The 24,540-nt window shown below is 39.5% G+C and overlaps 2 protein-coding genes across 4 annotated transcripts in view; both read right to left on the reverse strand.

The window, feature by feature from the left end:
- Nucleotides 1–6,126, reverse strand: part of sema3e (sema domain, immunoglobulin domain (Ig), short basic domain, secreted, (semaphorin) 3E) — a 20,062-nt gene extending 13,936 nt beyond the window's left edge. The window contains exon 1 of the mRNA XM_020613454.1: nt 5,024–6,126. Coding sequence (XP_020469110.1) covers nt 5,024–5,144 — 121 coding nt within the window. The 5' untranslated portion in view covers nt 5,145–6,126. The remainder of the gene's footprint in view (nt 1–5,023) is intronic.
- Nucleotides 6,127–18,584: 12,458 nt separating this feature from the next.
- The window catches only part of sema3ab (sema domain, immunoglobulin domain (Ig), short basic domain, secreted, (semaphorin) 3Ab), a 36,433-nt gene continuing 30,477 nt past the window's right edge, over nt 18,585–24,540 (reverse strand). For all 3 annotated transcript variants that reach the window (XM_020613423.1, XM_020613432.1, XM_020613415.1), the window contains exons 16-18: nt 22,297–22,364; nt 21,418–21,563; nt 18,585–21,093 (exon numbers count right to left, since the gene is read on the reverse strand). In XM_020613423.1, coding sequence (XP_020469079.1) covers nt 20,566–21,093; nt 21,418–21,563; nt 22,297–22,364 — 742 coding nt within the window. In that variant the 3' untranslated portion in view covers nt 18,585–20,565. The remainder of the gene's footprint in view (nt 21,094–21,417; nt 21,564–22,296; nt 22,365–24,540) is intronic.

Here is a 24,540-nt window from a genome sequence, read left to right on the forward strand (position 1 = left end):
CTGGCTACCTCGGTGAGTTAAGTGGTAGAGACGGAGGGGATGTGGCAGTGGAGTTTATATTAAATTATATTAAAAGAAGGTGTTGTTTAATCTATTCAATAACACATAATTACAGAGTCGCTATAAAACAATTGGTGAATCCCCTGATTACACTGATGCACTAAGAGATGCTTCAGAGTGCAGAGTGCTTTTTAAAAGGTTTCTCCTCTGTCATTATGTGCACCAGTTACAGACAGTTACAGACAGTTTCAGCCACTGCTCAGGCTAAAGAAGGAAAAGAGGGGATTTCTGCATTTTCTCCTTTATTCTCCCTCCCTCTGCTCTCTCTTCTTGCCATCTGTGGTTAGTGGTGGTTTCTTAGCCATCAGCAAAGGAGCGGAGAGGAGGTGGAATAGAAAGAGGGTGTTTCTCCATCAGCAACTCAGCCAGGAAGACACATGGCCCTACTGTGATCCCACTTCAAATAGAAAACACAGCGAAAAAGGACTCCCCTCCAGGCGGGCGCTTTCATCGGCTGTCTGAGGACTGCTGAAAGATGCCTAAGAAGATTTGGCGAAGTGAAATCTAAATAAAGTTGATCTCCTTGTTATTCTTGTATGAAAACACTGTTTTGTTATACTGGGGAATACAATATGTTGGTGTGTGTGTGTTCATGTGTGTGCAGCACAGTAGCAACTTATTTTGATTATACGGTAGGTCTTGTCAAAGCATTCCTCCGGAAACATAAAAACACAAATTAAATTTGCTATCTTAATTTAATCTATTGTCAGTACTAGATACATATTTTATGTCAAAAGTTAAACTTGTGGTAGGCAGACTCATAATTCCAGAAGAATAATATCGTGTTTGCTTACTGAGTAATGGGACTTGTGCTGGAACAGAAAAAAAAGTTTAACTAAGCTGGAGCTAAAGGGGGCAAGATTAAGGATGGAGTCTGTTCTCCTTGTGATGTGGAGGTCTGGGTAAGACTGAGGAGCCCCTAGGGGTAAAGTCAGGAGCTGGAGAACTCGGGTGTCACACCATTATCATTATATGGCCTTATATGCCCAAAACATTTTATGTGTGAGCAGAACGATGTCAGGATGGGAATGGGGTGGGTGGTGGTTGGCGGTGGTGTGTGTGGGTGTTGGGGAGTGCAGTTTGAACAAACTTAAAGTTGCATATATACATTTGTTGTTTTTTGTAATTTAAGCTGCAACTTGTGTAGCTATAGTTCAGATTAATAGTTGTCCTGCTGGCTTTTCTTTCCCCCACAAGTCAAAATAGTGAAATAAAGAAAAGCTCTGCTTTTAACCCGACAGTGTATAATAACCCACACACATTTGGTATTTTGTCTTTAAATGTTCACTCTCCTTGTCATTCTTCATCTTCTTTTTTGCTCTTTGTAATACTATTTGCACAAATTCTCTGAAACAATTTTTCCCAAAACTAGTTCATCTCGTCTCCCTGGTCTCTTCACTTTAGGAAAAGGTCAAAAGGGATATTAGAGTTTCACCAGCTGCCATTCCCTCTGGACAGCTCATTAATGAAGTGGAGAGCACACACATAACGCAGTAAAAGAGAAAAGGACACTGAGGTGTACACATACAAAATGAGAAAGAGAGAGTGAGAGAGAGGTGAGTGTGGCGGGAAGAGAAATGGTTGAGAAAATATCATTTTTCTTTTGCTGACCTAGAAGGTGTGATTTATCTAATCGTCACCATACCCTCAATTTTCCATTGGTGTGCTATAAGGTTTATGACTGCCCTATGGCCACAATTCAGTGTGGTAAATGTTAATTATAGGTGTCTGCGCATGTAGGCTGAAGAAAGCTAATGGGGCTCCTCAATCCCTCCCACCCCCATCATTTCATTACCAGCAGACACAACTTTAGGCCATACTGGTATTCCCCCATCTTACCCTCAAAAGAAAGTCACCTACAGCCAGATCACGTTAGAGTTGTAAAATATAAAGAGTTCTTTTTCTTTTCTGGAGAGGAAGTTCTACAATTTCAGCTTAAAGGAGGGTTTCATACAGCAGTAATTTCTATCAGAGTAATCCCTATGTTTACACATGCATGTAGCTCAGCTCCTTTTGCATAAATCACATGATTTTTACAATGGTGTGGAAGAAAAGAAATGCCTCAAGAATGTTTGGCATTTGTTGTCCAATGTGTTTGTACAAACCTCATGTGCTCACCTATATTCTCATTAGTTAAGATTGCACACACAGATGATTATGTAGCATGTGAGTGTTTTACGAGTCTTTTCTAGAGGTAAATGTTGGGATATAAAACACATGCTTGTGTTTATGCAGTAGAAGCCATCATAACCATTAATACCAGAAAACACAGACCTGCTAAAGAAAACTAAGCATGCATGTTACTAAATGATTAAGACATTGAAAAACACATTTTTGACTGGAGAGCATAAATTCAATTACTGTGAAAGGGTCAAGTTTTGTTCCATGTGTTTGCTGTAGCTGCTCTCACGAACACTTCTCAACTTGGATATGTTTTCAGGGCAGTCTTTTCAGCAAGGCAACATTTTTTTGTGTAAATACAGTATTAAAGCTGTTGTACTACACTTCCTGCAGCTCAAGCCAAGCATGATGACAGTACCTGCTGTGACTCTGACACATGCTAGATATGCAACAGCTTCATTAGCAGCAGAACTGATGGCTGTCCTAAAAGAAGAGCTCATTTTGCACCACAGGAGTGGTTCTGAAAGAAGCTGTTGCCAAGAGCCTGCAAACCTAATTCTCATGGGTCTATTGCCAAGGGTACAAAAAATAGCACAAAACAAACACTGTGTTCTAATTTGTGGTCTATAGTGATCATGTCTCACTTAAGGGGACTTCTACCCATAATAACCAGGATTTAAGGAGCTTGATTGGCCTAAAGTCCAAGCAATTGAAGTTTATTACGTATAGTCTGTGTTTAAGGTCTTTGGAATTTGTGCAGCCAAAGACTAGGGTCAGTGATCTCTAAAAGTATTGAGTCTGTGACTGTAAACTCAGCATTTCTTGTGATTTAGGTAATAGCCTTTTGGAACTGAAGTCAATTGGGGGTGTAAGCAAATGAAGAGATGAAAGTGAATCAAATGGCATTTATAAAAATCTTCACTGATCCAGAAGTCTAGACAAAAAGATGGGGAATAGATAAAAATGGAGTAAATAATGCACCATGCATAAAGGGAAACTGCACATCAAAGCACGCAGAGATCTATAGTGTGTGGTAGGAAGGTCGACCTTGGAACACATGATAGTGTCCCCAATAGAATTTATTCCCAGAAACCACGAGAAAGTTGATCTGGTGTTCTATTGATATTTCTACACTTGTTATCTGCCCATCTGACTAGAATTAGGCTAAACATATTTCAATGCTGATATTATTAACATTTCTTCCCCATTACCAATCCTTCAGTCTAAGAGGCGATTCAAGTTTTTCCACTCTGTTTTGATACCAGATGTTATAGAAATATTCTCTTAGTCCTGAGGCTGAATAGTTAAAACCACATCCCTCTCTGCCTGTGTATGTGTCTGTCTCTCTCTCTGGGCGTATGCATGAGTTTGAGTCAAGGGTGTGTACAAAACTCACTGGCAGAGCCCATGAGGCATATATTAAGGATAAGATGTTTTTCATTCCATAATGATAGGATCCAACTTCAGCCTTTTTGTAGAAGAGGTGAGATGTCAGTCACTGCAGCAGTTTTCCCCTCAGGCGGTTAATGAATTTGATGCTATATGAAAGTCATGATCACAACATATTGATGTGGCATTTATGACTAAGCCTATCAGCACTCACCTGATCCCTTTTGTTGACATATGGACTTTACATTTACTGAAGCCAATAGCCCCAGTCTCTTTTTCTAGTCTTTTTTTTTTAAGTTTATATTTCAGTTTTATTCAATTTCTACATTTTCCATTACATTTTAATGGACAGCTGTATTTTATTGTATTTTTAATTACTGAGGTTAACAAATTCCACTATGCAAAAAAAGGCAGAAATAAGGCATTCTGTGCATATCGTAATTCTCACAGATGTAACTTATGAACCAAACTTCTCAACTCTCAGCAGCATATTTATGAGTTATTGACCATCCAAATTCCACACCTACATTCAGCTGTGACTAACAGGCTTATGTGGAATCATCACCTTCTGTTGCTTTAGAGATCAAAAAGACTGTGGAAAAGGCCATGTTTTCTCAGAGTTTGATCTACATAAAACCCTCATTATTGTCCAAGAGATACACAACAATCAGTTCGCATACCAGTGCATGCACATTGGTATCACACACTCCCACACACATAAAGAGGCACACACAAACACCTTTTTCTCTCTAAGACACAGCTTCTTCCATTCCCATGCCCAAAAAAAAAAAAACCCTCCATCGCACCACCACTATGGCATGAGAGAAAGCCACATTGTAGATTCTCAGCCACCATGGCCAAGTGACCAAAACAAAGTACAAGGAGGCCTCTAAAACATCAACAGTGATGTATGTCACAAAGTCAGAGCAGATGTAACCCTTCTTGAATCCAATCTTTCATGGTTACTTTTTCTCTCAGCCTAAAACACAAATCTACAATGACCATTTCATTGCACTGTGATGATAACCAGCAGTGTCTTTACTCACAGAGGATGTTGCTTGTCTTACTCCACCATGTTTATAGTACATCTTTGGCATTGTTGCATTTTTTTGGCTATGCTAATTTCCCTGCATTTATGCTCATATTCATTTAGCTAACTGTAGTGGTATCAGTAAAAATGCTGCAATGAATACTGCAGATGATAGAAGTCTGTTTCACTGTCAAACAGTTTCTCTGTCACACCTGTCCTCTCAATCTGCTATAAATGCACTGAGCATAGAATGCAAATTTTGACTGAGGCTGTATCTGTTGCATCACCTAAAGACTATCTTTGCCTTATTATTGCTGTAAATCAATAGATTTTGTAGAAAATTTGTGCATCATAGCAATTTGTTGTCAAAGTAAGGTAATAAAAGAAACATGCGCACACAAACACACACTCTTTGTTTCTTACCATTGTGGGAGAGCCTTATCCTTGGGTACATGCTGTGGGCTATGTGTGCCATGCCCAGCAGAACAAGAGGCATAAGCATCTGTGTCAGATACACAGTCCTTATACAATCTACCATCCTCATTGAAATATACACTCTGCGTTTGTCTACACAGAAAACATGCTAGTCCGCTCAGCATGAGCAGCAAAGTCTATGAAAAGAGGAAAAAGTCCACTGGTTTTTGCTCTTTTAGTTCCTGCAAACAATGTCTAATAAGAGACAGTTGCAGGTAAAACAATCCAGCAAGAGTCCACTTGGAGGTAATGGTCCATTTTCTGATAATCACCACAATGTGGATCACCTAGATGTATCTCTGCAGCTTCTACACCGTCTCTGCTTTCCCCTATAGCAGCCTGCTCAAAGCTGCATCCACCCACTACCTCTATGGACAGGATAGTGCTCTGGCTATTATCCTAGTTTGGTCTTAGTAACCAGGGAAAAAAGAAGTCCAGTTGCTACATTCACACTGCAGTGCCCACTGCTCTCTGCCCATATGTCAGTCCGTCTGTCTGTATGCCCAAGCACTAATCCAATCTTTATGATGTGATGAAAGAAAAAATAAATAAATAAATAATCATCCAAGTCCATAAATCCCACAGAGGTACTAGTGAGCTGCTGGTTTGAAGAAAAAAAAAAAAACTCAATGTGCAGAGGTCTGTCCTAGGAGGCAGTTTTGGAGCTACTACGCTGTATCTTCAGGCTGCGTTCCTCCCTGCTGAGTCCACTGGAGCAGGTCACTCTCTGGACAGGAGCCCAGGGAAAGGCAGAGTGGAAGAGGGGAGGAGTGGAGAGTCTCGTGCCTGGCGTGCAGCCTCTCCGCACTGGGAAAGAAAGTGAAGCTCTACTTACTAACTCTGCTCCCACCAGAATAATCAGGGTGGATCCAAACCTCACCTCAAACCTCAGCCAGCCAATTTCTGCCACAGCAACTGATCTGGGCAGAGGCCACCTGCCCTTGTGTGGTGTGTGTGACGAAAGCCGTTGTGTGGGAGAGTGCTTGAAGGGCTGAAAATTACTAATGCTCCTTCCGTTAGACTCTCTTGAGATCTCTCTCTCCCTCACAGGCAGCTGGATTAAGTGTGCTGTGTCCCCACACGAGCTCTGTGAGGCTCTGCCTGGCTCTCTTCTAAGAAATAACACCTCTCATGTCACTCTACAGACCACCCCTCGCTTCTCTTCTCCTCTTGCCCTCCTCCTTCACCACCTTTTTTTTCCCTCCTATCTCCGTTGCATTAACCTGAACCTCAGCCAAGGTTTTCAGCCTCATAACTTTAGCACTTCTTTCATTTTCAGTCACTGCCCTCTTTGTGTTTGTGAATAGTCATTATTACTGTTACTATGGACTTTCATGTACAAGGTTTCTTTTATGGTGATTTACTTCTCTGAGCCCTTTTTTTTCCCTTTTCTTATCTGTCTACCCATCTTTCACATTCCTCAGTATAATTCCTGTAAAACCTGGTTATTTCTATGTTCTTATATTCAGGACTTTTTCCCTTGATGTCTCATACCATTCTAGGCTTATTCTCTTTTTGTTTTGTTTTTTCTCTTTTCTGCCAGTTAGTATCAGAGTTTTTGTATGTATACTTGTGCACACGTACATTTTTTAAGTATTTCTAGTGTTGTGTAAAATATTCATGATGAACTCAGTGGCATGCATTCTTGTGCTGTGTCTTTGCAGTCTTTTGTTTTGTCTCAAGGTCTACAGATTTCTGAATGTGATTAGCCAACATAAACACATAGTCAAGAAAAGAAAATGTCAAAAATGTGACAAAATTCATTATAGAATTTGCACATATCCCACAGAAAGGTCCCACAGGCATCCAGTTACTGGACCAAAGTGTCCTTTGTCTCCAGCAAAGCTTTCTGAAATGCATCTGTCTCTCTCTGTCTGTGGTTGTGTGGTAACACTAACATTAAGCCATGCTATTCCCCAACTTAGGAACATTCAACAGTCTCCAAAGAATGAAAAAGTTTCCTGTTTGTGTCTAAATTGTGATGGAATTTGCACAAAAGAGCTTTAATGAGAATATTTTCCAGTGGTAATCTTCATTCATAATTGAGATCAACAAACCAAAAACTGCACCAACAACACCAAATCTTACACAGACAAAGCAAACAAACACAGCTTAATAAATAGGGTGAATATGTAAAAAGAGAGACAGAAAAAATAAGAGAGAGATATGCACAGTGTGAATGAGAGTGGGAATGTATACAAATGGTCAGCCTCTAAATTAACACATACAGTAACATGGAATTCAAAATGAATGCATTAGGCTATAGCAGCTGCACCCCCGCCCCCCGCACCACCCTGGGAACTGATGAATCTAACTCCCACATTGCACCTGTTCCCTGACAGAACATAGGGACTTTGTGTGTGCGGAGGTCTTGTAATATACATTATCACTGTTATTCAATTGCCTGGTGCAATTTATAGACTCATCTGTTGTTGAGGGTGAGACAACTGTTCAATGTCAGCTTCCCTGGAGCTGACACTATCTGACTGACTGTGACACAGTTTCATCAGCTTGAACCTAAGCATTAATGTAAGAACATATTTTAGCTTCACATCCTGATAAAAAAAGGCTCCTGTGGAATATTTTTATTTTTAACCTTTTAAGATGCTACCTCAGATTGCCACTTAGGGAATCTAATGCACATACAGTGGGCACAGCATCCACATACTAACATCGCCCCCTCTGTGACCAAATGGGTCTGTACTTCCTTCAACCCAGCCTAATAGCAGTAATCAGTCAGAAATCTGCCTCATACGAGAAACAGCAACAACAACAGCTCAATCTTTCACTTCTTCAATCTTTTTTACCACCCTTTCCTCACACTGTCCTTGCTTCCTTCCTTTTTTCTTGATTTCAGCTCTTGATGCTTTCATTAGTATGATTCCAGTGGTGCATGTACCAAGGACTCTCCCATGCATTAGGAGTAACAGCAGCCATACAGCCACTCTTACCTACCTCTATTTAAGCTGAAATTCAACAAATTGTTCACTGCGGAGATTTTGGCTCTGCAGTATCTGACTGTGTCAAATTTAAAAGCTGGTAACATTCCCTGGGCACAAACCTTGACACACAGCCTGTCACATATCACTAAATGCCTACTTCCTTTCTAGCTACTCTTTTAGGAAACCTGGATGTGTTAAAAGACTGTTTGATTGAGTGCTTATGTCTAGCGTTTGTTTGAATAGGCCATGTTCAGACGTCTTGCAGCGTTCCTTTCATGGTCTCTGAACACAAAATATTTTCATTCATGTTAATGCTGTGTCAATATCCATCCTGTCCAACAGAAGCCTCTCTGACCTCTTGTTTGACCCGCAGAGACAGACATGCACACTGTTTATGTCCATGCAGTTTGCTGTGTGTATTCAACTGCAATGTGTTGCAATGTAAGAGAACAAGAGAGAAAAGGAAATAAGGAGATTAAACACAGGATAGACTTAACTGGAAGAGTATGTGTACATGAATTTATGCATGAATCTGTGTGCGTGTTAGTGCATGTCTATCGCTGACCAACTGCAGTGCCTCCCTTTGCTAAAGAAAAGCCAGGCCTCTGGTGTCTTGCGTAAAGCAGTATTCTGTGGATCCAGTGTTTCAGAGCCACAAGACACCCCAGCTGTTTACACAGGTGGCTATCATATGACCAGTGAAGATTGTCCCCATGGCACATACACTACAGAGACATCAGTCAGAATTTGAAGGCAGGGAGCAATATGTCTTTTCTTGCTTTACATCAGTTAGTGGCTTAGAAAGCAGCCCTCACCAAGAGACACAAATGTTTCTGGAGATTGCAGATTTAGCCAAACAGCTTGTATTGTATAGTATGTGATACCAATCGGGGAATCACTGCTAGTCACAAACAGTCAAACAGGGAGAGAGGTTAGCATCAGAGGAGATGTAAGGCTGTCTGCTCAGTGCTAACATTATAATATGGAACCTGCTGTACACTCCTTTATGCATATGACTAGTTCACTATAAGATATGTCTGTTACACTCCATTACTTCCTTAGATCTCTCCTACTGAGTGCTGCTAACCTCAGGTGAGGCTCTAAGCAGGTGGATATCTCCCATGAGAGTCCATGGCACCACAGCATAGTAAATGCATGTTCTCTTTGCCAAATACAATTCCAGAAACCACAATGTGTGATCCAAACTCAGCTGGTTAGAGAAATGCTATTCCAGAAGCTTTGTGGCCACCCTTTTGGCTTTCTTTACTTCCTGAGATTCATCTCCTTGGACATATTTCTTTGTTGTAGGGTTAGTAATGGGAAACCCAGCCCAGGCCAGCGCTCTGCAGTCACAGATGGTGAAGAGGAGGATTGGGTTATGCCTCTGGCGTGATATGTGGAAGTGACCATCTGGCCTCATGTGTATACTCATCCATCATCATGGTAACCACCACATAATCCACAGGTGTTTGGGTGTGAGTGTACCCACATGAATAGATGCATATTGTGTGTCTGTGTTTATTTGTTTATAGGTGAATTTTGACAAGTGTTTGCGCAGGGGCAGAAGACGAAAAAGCACACAAACATGTGGAACTGCCCACTTATCCTCCTGTGCATTGTCATCCATCATGCTTGTACAGTGACACGACTGTGTTTATATACAAAATTTTAAGAATGAAAAAATCAGGCAAAAATACTGTTTCATCTCAACCATTTATCTTAAACACGTTTAGCTATGATCACTGCTAGAAAACCGAATAGAGATAGATATATTAATAATGGTGACAAGTAGACTAAACATCTGCCATCAACATATACTTATGGCTAATTTTTTTTCTACCTCACTGATCTGTGATTTATACCCACACAAAAAGGTCAGACACATTTCATTGAACCAAAACTAAAACACAAGGGTGGATATGTGGAAAAGCAATCACTGTGGGATGAATGCAGAGTTTAAGGTTGAATCAATTCAGACAACAGTCAACATTTTAGGTTTTGCTCAGGAAAAAACTTCACATAAAATGAACCATACTGGGAAGACATGTATCCAGTGCCCCTTGGTGTGTGTGTGTGTGTGTGTATGTGTGTGTGAGTACATATATACACTCATACAGTAAGCTTACACATGCATATGTTTACACCCATGCCTCTGGGTTCATGAAATATAAACAGGGTCATGTAAATTGAATCACCACACACTGCTGTAACACTTTTTATCTGCCTACATTTTGAGACATTTTACTTTGAAGTGGTTGATTGCTGTAAGAGTTCCTCATAATCCTATAGAGACAGATTGCCTGTGACCAATAAAGCCAGCTCTTGTGTTTAAAACCTGACATTAATTACTCAACCAGCCAGACAAATAAACATCCAACCATAAGAAACCATGTTTAATGTAAAATGACATAAAGACAAAATAAACCTAACTTAGACCAAATACTTGAAGTGTAGCATAAATCCACATCTGTGAATTAAGAGTATGAGTCATACTGTGGGTGTAGCTATGAGCTTATGTGTCTCTCTTAGTAAATTATGAGTTTGTGTGTCTTGTTTCCTAGATTTTTGCCTCTTACAAATGCTAGACACTTTTCATGCATTTATTATTTTATGTGTCTTTTATTAAGACTGACCTGGCCAAGAGGGCAGCAAAGGCATTCTTACAATAGTAGACACAAACAATATTCAATCCACTGTTAAACATGAGCAAAAATGTGAGGGGGGTAGGTGAAATGGGCAGAAAGTATAAAGGCTAATACTCTTTCCAGGTGTGTTCCCCATGGCAGACATATGCTTTAACTTGTTAACCTACACTATATCACACAGACTGCTGTAAATAGTTTTATCGGTGACCCAAGTTTAACTAAACTCCTAATAATCCATCTACAGATGTCATTAAGTTTACATTTCTTGCTAACTCTGATTAATAGCCTCTGGTAGTGTTTGATCAAAGACATTTTCTGGAGATTTCTAAACACAAGCACATACATACTGTATAAACAAGAAAATGATAGGCAGTATCATATCCTTGGAATGACAAAGGTTTTGCATTTTCTCCCTGTTGGGCCACATGTATTATAATAATGATGTTTTTGGCAATAATTTGACATTTTGGAAAATATTAACTTTCTTTTTGAGTTAGAAGAGAAGATCTGTACTTCTTCCAAATCTGTAGAGTAAATATGAATCCAGATAGCAGATGACACTGGGTTACATTTAATTACTTACATCTTTAAACTTTAATTAAGTTCAATTTAATTAACTGAATAACTAGCTTTCTTATTCCCCTCGTTATTGTTATTATTGACATTCAAAGGCCCTTTGTAATCCTGGGCCCCTGGGCTTCAGCCAAGGAAAGCTTGTGCAGTAAATTGCCTGTGCTGACATGTAACTACAACAACAGTTTAATCTACAACATTGCATCATATCCTAAAAGATGAATAAATCACTTGTGTAACATTTTACTTTGTAACATTTTAATATTTTTAAGCAGAGCTTAAGAAAATGTACTTACACTACAGTCACAACACATTAGTTTAACAGCATTTTAAAATACTAGCTGGCTGCTAACAATAGCTTCTTGTGATCTAACTCTCTCCAAGAGTGTCAGTAAAAGTATTTCACATAATGTTGTCAATGTCTGACTGTTTCATGCTTCTGTAACCTCCACCATCTTCGTTTGTTACTTCATTTGTTTATAACTACTGGACTTACAATTCCACAAAACCATAGCAAGACCTGCTTTGACTCTATGAGGTGAACTGGAGGTGCACAATGGGGTTTTCAGCATCAGTAAACTCAACACTTTGTGGCAACTGACAATCCCTTTTCCTGGAACAAAACATTTTTGTTTTGGGTCACACACTGTACTTTGAGCCACCGGTGTTTACTCATCAGCACAGCCTCACACAACCACCATCAACAGTCCAAAGCAGATTGTGGGGTTGCTTACTATACTTTGGGACTTACTCATATCCTCTTTGTCTTGTTTTGGGTTTGAGATTGGCGTGATTTTAGTGTAAATTATCTATGTTACACTACATACTGCAACGGCCAACCTGCTGACAAAGATTTATTTTGATGTTAAGTTACCATGGCTCTAATTTATCATACATTATATCAACATATTTTTCACAAGCATGTATGCGAGCCATATTTGCAGCGAGGAGCTACACAAGGGAAGGCACAGAAATGGAAGGAAACATTTAGTTGTGTATATCTCCAAATTCTTGCCAAGTTAAAAATGTGGTTAAGTTTAAGGAAAGCTTTTCTAATGGTCATATTATCATGCAGAATCAAGTTTTTTTTTAAGTTTGGCTGCTTTCAAATGTCAATGCTGCTTTCAGTCCTTGATTTTTTTCATCCTGTTAATTTTCAGTAAACATGGTTAATCTAGAATGACACAGAGTTAAGCCTTTTACTGTGTGATGTGTTCCAGGAGCTGCAGCCAAACCTTGCTTATGCAGACCTCAATCAGTTACACCCATGAAATGTGGAAGGGATCAGCCAGGCAACAGTCAGACACACCACAGGCTACCTAAACACATTTCTCTGAATAAATTGACCTCTGATCTTTGGTGCACAGACCTTTGACCCATCTTAGGGTCTCCTAAGGTCAGGCCTGAGGCCTCCTTCATCCATTGTCTGATCCTATCTCATCAGCACCTTGCAGCAGCTTTCATGCTTTTGTTTTTATTGCCGTGGCTCATGCCTTTAGTGTTATATCTGCTTTTCCAGCAACCTTTCCCTTTAAAGCCTGGAAGGAAAGTAGCTATAATCCTTTCCTTAATTCTACTTTTTGTATTTTTCAGAGTCAAAAACATCATAAACTATATAAAAAGAATTAGAAACTGGGGATCTTTCTGTTCAATGTATTCAGTGTAAACTCTGTAATACCCTGCGCTGACAGTGTCCCCTATCAATCTGACCGTAATGTAGTGGATAAACACATATAGAGATTTACCCAGACTCAGATTCTCGCCTGTGCTAATGTTGGATTGTCTAGCCAATTGAATTACACACTACTGTACATTGCCACAGGATAAACAATTCAAGGATTGAGACCATTTATGGTGAAGTTTATTCCATTGTAATTGTATGTTTATAAAGGCACTCACTGAGTCGAGTGTGAAAGACGAGGAAGAAAAAAACTTCAGTTTTCTTTTGTTTACTTCTTTTGTAAGCTGTTCCAAAACCAGCCCAGGTCATCCAGCGTCTGGAGGGAAAAAGGTAAGAAATCATCTGATTAAAGACTTAGACACTTGTGAACTGTCAAAATTGTGAGGGAAGCACTTTAGATAACAGCCCACAGATTACAGTGTAATTTTGCTGTACTATAGGAAAAACATTTATCACATTTACAATTCCTGTGTATTGTATGTAACTTGGAATAATGAAATAGTTATTCATCATGTCTGGCCTACCCAAATTTATGCAGGGTGCAGTAGTGTGTTTGTGTATTTGTTTTTATAAATAATAAAAAAAAAAGAATTCCCATATAGTTTCCATTCATGTTAAATATATAAATATAACAAAACACAGTATAAGTTATGATATATTGGTATATGAGGTATCAAGTCAAATAAACTTTTTTTTTGCATAGCTCAGTGTCATAAATCACAAATTTGCCTCAAGGAGCTTTACAATCTGTACGATATATGACACCCTTTGTCCTCAGAATCTCAAATCAAATAAAGACACAATGAAAGAAGCCTCAGGAAAAGCAACATAGGAGGGATCCCTCTTCCAGGATTCATGCCTGCAATTGATGTTGTGTGTACAGAAAAAATAAACACAATGCAATAGATTTACAGTATAGACAATAAGAAAGGCAACATTTGTATATTGTAAACATATAGGAAGAACAGAGTATAAACAAATAAGAAAAACATGTTGCAGAAGGATGATCCAACTTTTAGGTGCCTTCAGCAAACCCAAGCAACACAACTTCCCTTCCAGACATGTAGACCTGGTACAAGGGCAGACAACACACAAACACACACAAGAGGGAAAACCCAAACACGTAATTCACATATATGAGGGAAGGAAACAAACACACATGTTAGAGAGAGAGAAAGGGACAAGGAAATGAACAGGATATTAACAAAATGAAGGGGAGAGGGACAAATAAAAGGCCAGGATTCCTGAAGGATGAAGATCTGGACAGGGATAAAAAAAATAAATAAAAAAAAAACAGAAAGGAGAGAGATCCCAGGATGGTCAGTGGTCCAGACCAGAAAAATTGTGTGACAGAGAGAACAAGCAGGAGAAAACACACACACATACACAGAAAGAGAGAGAGAGAGAGGCACACAGCTTTGACACTCAAGAGAACAAAGAGAGGGTTAGAGAGATGTAATGGTTTTCAAAAAGGTTTGCAGAAACCTCGTTGTCAGGACAACATACTGTACTGAACATACAGTAAATAGAATTAATAGCTACACCGAGACTGAAACCCATCTGTGGGAAAAATAGTGGGAAAAATCCAAGGCAAGAAATAATGAAGACTGTGCCACTAGTTGAAAGTTAGATGAATTTTAACTTTAGATTTAAATGCCTCTGCTGAATCAAACTGCCTGATGTCAGCTGGAAACCTACTCCAGAGGAAGGGGGCATGATAGGATGATAGGAGCGACAGGTCCTGAAAGCAGATTGAAAAGATTCAAAAGGACGTCTGATAATTATGTGGTCTGAAAGCTGCTGAAACACAACTCTTTCTAGCACTTTTGAAAATAATGGAAGCTTAGACACTGGTCAGTAATTATGGAGAGAATCTGGATGAAGATGTGGTTTCTTAAAGAAAGTGGGAACAGTGCCAGGTAACAAGACTGCTAAGTTAACAGTAGTTATTACGGGAAAATATTTGCAAAGACCAAAACATTATTACATCTATGTTCCAAGTACTATGGTCATAAAAATAACTTTTGAGCAGATCTTTTCCACATAAAAAATGAGCTAAAGGGCTTGTCATATTTCCAGTTTGAACTTCTTGGGCCATGCTGTCACTCATAGCTGAGAGGCACTGGAGGTTCCAGCCAACTGTACAGCTCACCACCAGCACTACTGCTGCCAAGCTGCCACAACTAAATCCACTGTCCTCTGTCTTACCCCAGGCAAAGGGATATGCCCCTGCATGTTAATACAACACTAACACGCCACCAAAGTTTGATGGAGAGCAGTACGCACAGAAACAAAAAAACCTCAACGTGCTTCAAAGCATTACCCAGTGATGATTTTGTAACCCCCCACCCCCACTAAATTAGGTTTTCCAGAAAATAAGTCTAAAACCACCACCACCGCCCCAACACCACTTGTACACACACACACACACAAAACCCTATTCACACTCCAGGGACACTGTCAGACATCTACATACCTTTAATAAGTGACAGCTGTAGGGTAAAGAATAGATCAAGAATAAAACTGCTGTGATATACTGGACTCTGCTAGGCGGCATATGAACATTATTCCTGAGCTGGTTAATGGGTTGGATGCTGTCAGGGGCCATTCTTCAGCTGAGTGTAGATGAGTGGATCATATTTGGCTCCACTGGGGCTCTCAGACACATCTCCCAGCTGTTTGATAGGGTCTTCTGTTAGGTATATAGCTAAAATGCTTTGAATGATTTATCGTGTCTTGCAATATACTCCAAACAGTAACAAAGAAGTTGATGCTTGTAGTTAAACTTGGTGCTGATTCTTATGCTTGTGGAATTTTCCAGCACTCTCTCAGATAAACAAATGTGTTGTCTCTTCAGGTGACCCAGAACAGGCCAGCTGGAATGCACCAGTGATCTGTACATGCGTGTGCATGTCTCCAGCAGAACCCCACTGGGACTGGCGAAGCATCAACCCAGGCGTATTGTCACTACTGTAAGATAAATTACTCTTTCTCTGCCCCATTTCACTTTTTCCAAGCCTCCTGGTTGGAGGGAATAGGTTGATGCCTCTTCCCCACAGAGGCAGTAAAAGACTCAGCTGTAGTAAAATATGGAGTGTCTGAGGAGTCGAATGCTCTGTGTGTGTCTGCAAGCAAACATGTGCTCCTACATATCCACTCAGCTGTGTACCAGATGATTCAGAATCCACAGTTTTCTTGTTAAGTGTCTCTACTTGGACAAGATAAGTTTTGCATGATGAAAAAAACAATGTGAGTAATTACATTCAAAGTTCTTTGAAATTCTCTCCAGTGATTCCATTTACGCATTACATATTTTACCCTATTTTTTTGAGTCTTGTATGAACATAAAAGTATTATATTTTAGATGTTTTGTCATCTCCTCAAATGCAGCTGCTCCTGCAATAACATTACAGATCCCTGAATTGAATTGAATTGAATGGGCCTGAACTGAACTGAGGTGAATGTGTTTGTGATAAATGTAGCTCTTGCCAAAAGATTTTGAACCAAAACTGAAACCGCTTTACTGAATAATAATCTCTACAAACACGCAATGTCAGTGTACCAAAGCAGTTTCAGCGCAATAAAAACATCGACCTGTATTCCCGCTCCCTCTTGCTCTGTCACTCATGTCAGTTTTTCCACTAAGTGTTGTGGTCTGGTACATTTTTGTTAGCTCAGTCCTTGTCATTCAGCATGTCTGAGAGCAAAAGGGTAGGGGGTGGGGGAGCTAGAGGGTGTTAGGGAGATGGGATTGTTATCTTCCATCAGGCTGATTGGGATGTTGGAACTGAAGAGCATTGGAAACAATCCCCTCAGCCACTGGAGGGTGCTCATCCTCTGCATAGAGTACAGTATGCCTTCAATGCCAAAGAACAATCCAATAAAGGTGCTTTGTGCTGGAAAGCTATTAAAGTGAGCCTCACTTCACTGAGACCCTGTGAAGACTTAATCATACTGTGTCTTGTATGATGTTAAATTTTCTTGCAGGGATATAGAAATGCACTAATTTGGAGGTGAATCCCATATTTTATCATTCCTCTGTCCTCAATCCTCGCTTGACCTGAAAGTTTTTCCAGCCTACCATGATGAAAGATGCCTCAAAACTCCTGTTTCTGCTCTCAGGAGCAAGGACCGAGGAGGCTACAAGTACATCCTTCACAGACGCCTGTTACAGATTGACATGCCCCTTTATCAGAAATAAGTTTGTGATTGGACACGTTGCATGAAATACTACAGGAAAGGATATCTCAAGTCCTTCTCTCCTCACATGTTTTCCTTGCATCCTTAACTTGCATCGTACTTAGGCAGGACTGAGACTCCAGGGCAAGATGCAAGTGAGGGAAATGTGGATGCAATGAAGGGAATTGCGCCTCACCTTCTGTCTCTCTTTGTGGCCTAGAGGGCTAAATGTGCTGCCAAAATGTATGTTATAATAATCCTTTACCGTACTTGATATGCGTGATATGGAATGCTGAGTATGGTATGGTGTGAGTTACGGTCAAGAGCAGGGACACAACAAGGTCTTAACTTTGAGTCTCCATCAGTCTAACAGGTACATTTCTCTTCTTTCATCTCAGCCACACACATATCCACAAAGTCAGCTCATATACATAGGTGTATCTTTAAAACAACAGTGATTCATTACACATGTTGTCAGGAGAGCACCTAAAACTGAATAGTATTCATACTCATCTCTCTGTGTTAATATATATATATACTGTATCACTTCTTTGACACAAACTGTGATGTGTGCCTTTGTGCATGGTTGTATTAAAAATATCCATCAGACAAAAGTGCCTGTTCTGTCAGCTGACATTATCAACACTAGAACTTCTAAATAATGTTCCCTTTGAGGCATCTCAAACAGTTTAGACTAAAGCCCATGAGCTCCCACAGCAGCAGCTGAATTGGCTACAGAGGTTAAGGTCAAAGCCCAAGTGAGACGCATGCTGACGGACCTCTGAACTTGGATCAAAGGTGACCAAAAGTGAAAACAAAGGCTTTTTTTTGTGTGAATTGATAGGTCTGGTCTATTTAGAACTGCAGCTTCATTGCTCTCGTGTCTATATAAGACATTGTGGTAATCAACAGATACTATTACAAACAGATGAAAAGTGTTAAATTTTTTTTACATTAATGGATGAATTTGTGCTTTTCTATTATTACCACCAGAGGGCAGTAGAGCAACATAGTTTATATTTTGTTGCAGGAATCAGTGGTGTTTAAAAATGATTAGTTATGTTAATTATTTCAGCTAATTAGATCATTAGGCCATTATTGATGCAAGTATACATTACTTGACTGGACAGGTAGGTGACAGTAACTCCACATTTAGCAGTTGTACCATTAAATGTGATCTGCACAGCAATGAATCTGTAGTTACAATACAAAAATATGACAAAAATGACATACATTAACATGAAATGTGCCATTCTACTTAAAAAGTATTTTACTTTTGATAGTTTTTATATATATATTGATGCTAATGCTTTTGTACTTTTACTTAAATAACATTTTTATGCAGCACTTTTACTAGTAACAGATTATTTTTACACTGTGGTAATACTATTTTTGCCTAAGTAAAGAATTTGACTACTTCTTCCACCACTGGAAGCAAGTCACAGTACATTACAATGGATTTAGCCAGCACTTTATGAAGAGACATTTATTAGTTCAGTAGAGTACATCATCATCATACCAGAAAGCAACAGCAGTACTTCATTTCTTCATTTTCACCATTTGTCCATGACAGATGACGTGAGGGTATATCCACCGAAAGCTCCACAACTCTGGTGCTCGCCTCATTAGTCTCAAATATCTTTCATGAGCTGTTCCTCATCTTTCTGTCATTGCTCCCCAAAGCTGATGAAACTTGCACTTGATGAAACAAGTTCGGCAAAACGGACTGATGTGTTGCAGTGCTCCACTGACATGGTTCATTTCTCTTAACTGGTCTGTGAGCGTTGTGATCCACAGTGAGATCCAGTTTGGGTCTTATTTATATCTTTTGTAAATACTTAACTCAGGATTTATCAGTTATACAGTTTAGAGTCCTAAAAGAAATAGTATGTACATCTTTGAAATAGTTACTATTATGTACTGCATTAGCAAACAACAGAGTAACATTGACAATATCCGACTAGTATACAATTGTTATAGCAAAATGGGAGCGCTTCAATAGTGTTCACATGCACTAGTACAGTGTCTTAGTTGTCAAACATAGACCATAACATTTATATTTACATATTGTTCACAGCTACATTCCAGGTTTGTGTTTGTGCATTGTTTAATAATGGATTGTTATCCCACCCCCCAACATTATTATTAATGTTACATGCACTGAAATAAAGTTGTTAAACTGCAAAGCCCATTAGAAATATAAATATGAGGCAACAAGTGTGGAAGGAAAATACAGTATTGATACTAGCTTATTGCTCAGCGCATCTGAGATGTAATGCATGAAATATTGACCAATATAATAAATATCTTCCAGTCTTTCTACAGTATTTTTGATAATACAGTCATTTTTAAAAATTGGTCCTGTAAATCTAAGCAATCAAACCAAAAAATAAATTGCAGGGGAAAAAAGTTGCACATCAAAAATATGTTCACATGTATTTTCACATAACTGTATATTAATAAATACACATGTAGTGGAAAATCTATACAAAGTGTAATTAAATCAACATGGAAGAACTCACTATGATATTTTGCGCACTCAGATGATGCAGTGGCAAACATCTCTACAAACAAACAAACAAAAAAAAGGTAAACACATCATATTGTAATAAAACAGGTCTTTGTTTGAGAAGCTTATCTAGGGCATCAACACAGACTAGTATAAAATCTCCTTGTTTACAACTGCTTTCAAAAGTCTTTTTCTTTAAATAAATGTCTATTTGGGGAAACAACATAAAGCAACACAGCAACTGCAAGCCATTCCCTTCAGTCAGAGATGTCATAGAATACAGTATTTACACATCTTAGCTACATAATTATATTTGCTGACCAACAACCTGTTGCTCCCAGTTTCTTGCAGTGCTTCAGCATTTTTCTCTTTCATGCTAACTGGTTTAATCACCCATAAGCCCCAAAAGTGACCAAATATCCCATACTGTGCTGTCCATGAGCTTTACTTATTTTGTGCTTGTAATTCCAGTGTTTTCAATACAGTCGCACCTCTTTTATTTCACAGTGGTGTAATTTTTACCGTAGGTATCTGCTTAGTTTCAGACTGACAAAGACGCCATCTAGTATACCATGAGACAAGGCCACTGACACGGCCATCTCAACATGGAGTCTATCATGTCTATAAGGTGGTATACAGTTTGTGTGCTGGTTAATGCTGCCCCTTGTAGTGCTCAGGCCACAGAAGCCAGCTGAGATAATATGCTTCAATGGTCTGGCTTGACACAATATCCTGTTTCCTGCAGTCTTCTGTACTGGTGTACTGTAAACATGGCTGCCCACGCACAGAACACACCTGCCAGCAGATCAGGGAAGTATTATCTTTTTTCCAGTTTAACCGTTTTTTATCCAGTATTTGTGGAAAAAATGTGTATATTGGCATGATATGCGAGTTAATCAGGGTTACAGAATGACAAATGGGTGTGGTTTTAGTTTTGATTGTTAAAACTCAAGATGTATGGGTCAGACACTGCGGGGAGCCCTCTCCAGTTCATGGGTCCTGCGGTTGCGTCCCTTCTGCCTCTCTTGCAGGTGTTTCCACTTGGCTGAAAGTTCTTGTGCATGCATGTGGGTGTGAGGATTTATCACAACCTTCTGCTGCTGCTGCTGCATTTGTGCTTGCTGCACCAGATGAGCTTTCTGCTTCCTGTGCTTCTTTTCTCTTTTCCAAACCTGCTCGCAAAATTCGTCCACACTGTTCAGAGTTGGATGATTGACCAAAGAGAGGAAGTCTCTGTACCACAGTTTGTGATTTGGAGTTTCTCGAGGTGAAGAAAGATCCAGGGCAGGGCCACTGGCAGCGACTTCTTCGTCATGATGTAGCAGATCCTCCAGGCGCTCTGTGTCAATGACTTCTAGGGTCACTTTCAGAAGTGTCTGCATGAAGCCGTGCTCCACCGCCTGGCAGAGATAGATCCCTGAATCCTTCTTCTCAAGTGTGCGAATCAGCAGGCCCTGGTCTGTTCGAATGTAACGTTCCTCTGATTTAATCTATAGTGAGAAAATTGGAAGCAAAAGAGACAGAGTGAAGGACACAGAGATAACAACAGAAAAGAAATGAGATTCAACATAAGCTATTATGATATAAGGTTTCCCAAAACTTTTTATCAGCTATCCCTCATGACTGTTTTAATAACAGAGAATTAATTCCAATTGGATCAAATGTGGCATTAAATACTAACAAAATATGATACTGGTTTATCTGAAATAATCTTTATTATAAAAAACCATCTATTGTTATTTTTCTGCTGTGGAGACACATTGTATTTGAGCATATTTGAACAAAATTGATTAAGTGTTTGATGAGGTGCCAACCTCTTGCTTGTGATCATCAGTGGAACGCTGATACTGCCAGTACGTCAGGGCTCTCAGAGACTTTGGACTGCACTCAAGGAAAGTGCTGCTGTTCTCCACACCATATACAGTTTTATCCAGGAGAGTTGTCTGCCCATTTAGCTCATCTGGAAATCGAAGAGTTTAGCCATACAGGTTTGTGAAAGTATATTATTTATAAATAGGAGACTCCCACCACAGAAGGAAATGGGCTGTGTACAATCTTGGTCAAAAGGTACAAGGTACAGTATTGTTGTCTGTAGTGTGTGATTATCAACATGTTACAATATTTTTTTTTGTCTCAGCACCTCCTTCTTTAATCATCACCTTTTGATAATAGTTATTTCGCTCTTTCCAGTTGGTATAAATGATATAAGTATAATTGAGGGAGAGTTCTTTTGGACTGAGCCCATTAACAGGGCAGTAGAGTGGAAGGCTTGGAGACACAAAAGAGGCTTGAAGGAATCCCGGCCATGTTAATTATAAGCTTCACATGGACCAACTCTAATCTTCACACCACCAGAAACACATAAAACACACAACACATACATTCAGCTGGCTTTTCTACCCTTTGATCACTTCACCAATGCCAGCAGCTGCACTGGGACTTTTTCTATGTTCAGAGTAGAACTACAGTAAATCCTCAACACAAAAGCTCCCTTTGTTGTTCAGCTGAAAACCATCATGCTCTGACTATTATTTACTTATATTTCATTTTCAAATTTAAAAAGTATATATTGTCAGAAAGAGCCATAATGTATAAATTAAATAACAACAATTTATTACACATTGCCATTATTATTATTGTATATGTTTGTAAAATGCTTTTCAAAAATTCTCACAATATCATTTATTATGTACCATGATGTTGTAGATCAGAACACTGTGTGAGTGGGTCTCCATTCCTGATATCTTGTCTCCTTGTTCTCCTGCGAAAAACACAAATACTGTATAATCAGTCAGCAGAGACGCCGGTTTCTTTGTGTGTGTGTGTGTGTGTGTGTGTGTGAGGGAGAATATGTGTGTACTGGGAGCTTGTGTGTGTAGGTGTATATTTGAATGTGGTTTAGCAATAGTAGAGGCCTATACAAACAGATACTGCATTGGCCGCCCATATTATCATAGAAAGGCTTAATTACAGGGTGTGTACCAAAGAGGTATTCAGATCTAATCAATCACTCCAGCTTGTCATCTCTCTGGGTTGCAGATGCAAAACAAATGTTTCACTCATAGTATCAAACATAACACTGAGGATATTTTCTGTAAACAGTAATTGAAAAAAACAAACAAAAAACTAGAGACCAAAGCAGAAAACTGGCAACTTCCCCCCTTCTGTGCTTTCTATTGTTCTAACCCAGCATTGGTGTGTTGGTAACTGGAGGTAAGAGCTTGCCTGGCAACCTTATCTCTGAATGCAGCACTACTGCTAGCAACCAGGACAGGATACTGTACAGCTAGCATTAAAATCAATAAGCCCTATGAAGCTATGAGTGGGAGGCTGCACACAAAGCAGTCACCTACAAACATATATAGATCATTCCACTACCACCAAACCTCTAGCGCCTACATCTCCCTGGTTCACCAAGGCATCCTTCAGACATTACTGACACTGGTTCTCATTTACAGTTAAACACATGAGGCAGGGTATATTTCTGGCTTTCTGGTAGAAATTCAACCCTATTCAAACATTTTGTCAAATATACAAAACCTGCACAATGGCCCTAGCCCCAGCCCGGAATTGCAGCCTGACTCCATATGCCCTCAATCTGTAAGTAAAAAGCCTTCTTCACATGTTTGACAAATTAAAATAAGAGTCAACATAAAGTGTCTTAGTAAGGCATTTGGCCACTATGTGCCATCAGAAGAGCTTCAGTGCACCTTGGCATTGATTCTCTGGATCTCTGCTAAAGGGATGAACCCCATTCTTCCAAGACATATCCCCTCTTGTGTTTTCATGATGTCATGATTCCTGCCAACTTTCTGATTTGGGCATTATTTTGAAGCCATCACGTCTTGTATCATTCACTGTTGACTCAGCTTTACCATGCCCCAATTATACTCAGCTGTTTCATATTTGCTCATCAGCCTACACTGTTTAAAAGCCTGTCCTTAGTATTGCCATCAAGTATAAAAGGTCCCTTTGTTGTTTAGCTGAAAACTGTCAGGCTCTGATTGTTATTTACTTACATTTCATTTTCTATTTTGACTAGGTGGATTACATTTAATTCATCTCTGTTCCAGTTTCTCCCAGATTCTTCTATGTTTGTTATAGATTTTACTTTCTAGGTTGTGCTTCTGTAATTTGTTTAGCCTAGTTCAGTTTAGTCTTGTATGTAGTGCCGGTTTCATGCCTTTTTGGTGTTTATATTTTACCCTGTTTCAGTGTTCTACCTTATGCCCTCAGCCTCATGTTTTTTTTTTCTGATTTGCCTCCAAATTTGTTTAATAAACTTGTCAACTTTTACCCTGATTTTCTACTTAGTGATTTAAATTTTCAATCCCTCTATTATCTGAACCTTGACATGTGGTGGTGGTGGAAAGTGATGTCTGACACGCCGGCCTAAAAGCTATAAGTGTTCAACTGAGATCTGGCGACTGCAAAGGCCATAGCATATGATTCACATCATTTTCATACTCATCAAAGCAGTGAACCCTTTCGTTCTATGGACGGGATACTGTGATCGTGGAAAAGAAGTCGGCGATCAGATCACTGATTCAACATTGCGCAGCATAAAAACAAAGTCACGTTTAGCATTGCTTCAGCTGGTGTTGATAGACCAAGTAAAACTGGAGATATGATAAAATAAACCTAAGGTATTGTGGCGACCCTGACCGGCCGCTGATGTTCATGTGTTCTGTTGTGTGCGAATGGGTTTGACAATGTTATTGAAGGCTGTTCATGTATTGGTTACCGCTGTTTTCTGCAAAATGCCGCGCTGTTCTGGCCAATGTGGGATGGGGGGAGGAACAGGTGCGGGAGGAGATAAGAGGGATGACAGGTGGGCGTGTTGTTTAGATTCTGTTGGCGCGGGACACGGGATGCCCCGAGGGAATGTTGTTACTGTTTTCAGTTTGCTATTTCATTTTCTCCTGTGAGCACACGGT

The sequence above is a fragment of the Monopterus albus genome, unplaced genomic scaffold (genome assembly GCF_001952655.1).
Source record: "Monopterus albus unplaced genomic scaffold, M_albus_1.0 scaffold5.1, whole genome shotgun sequence".
Classification (NCBI taxonomy): domain Eukaryota; kingdom Metazoa; phylum Chordata; class Actinopteri; order Synbranchiformes; family Synbranchidae; genus Monopterus; species Monopterus albus.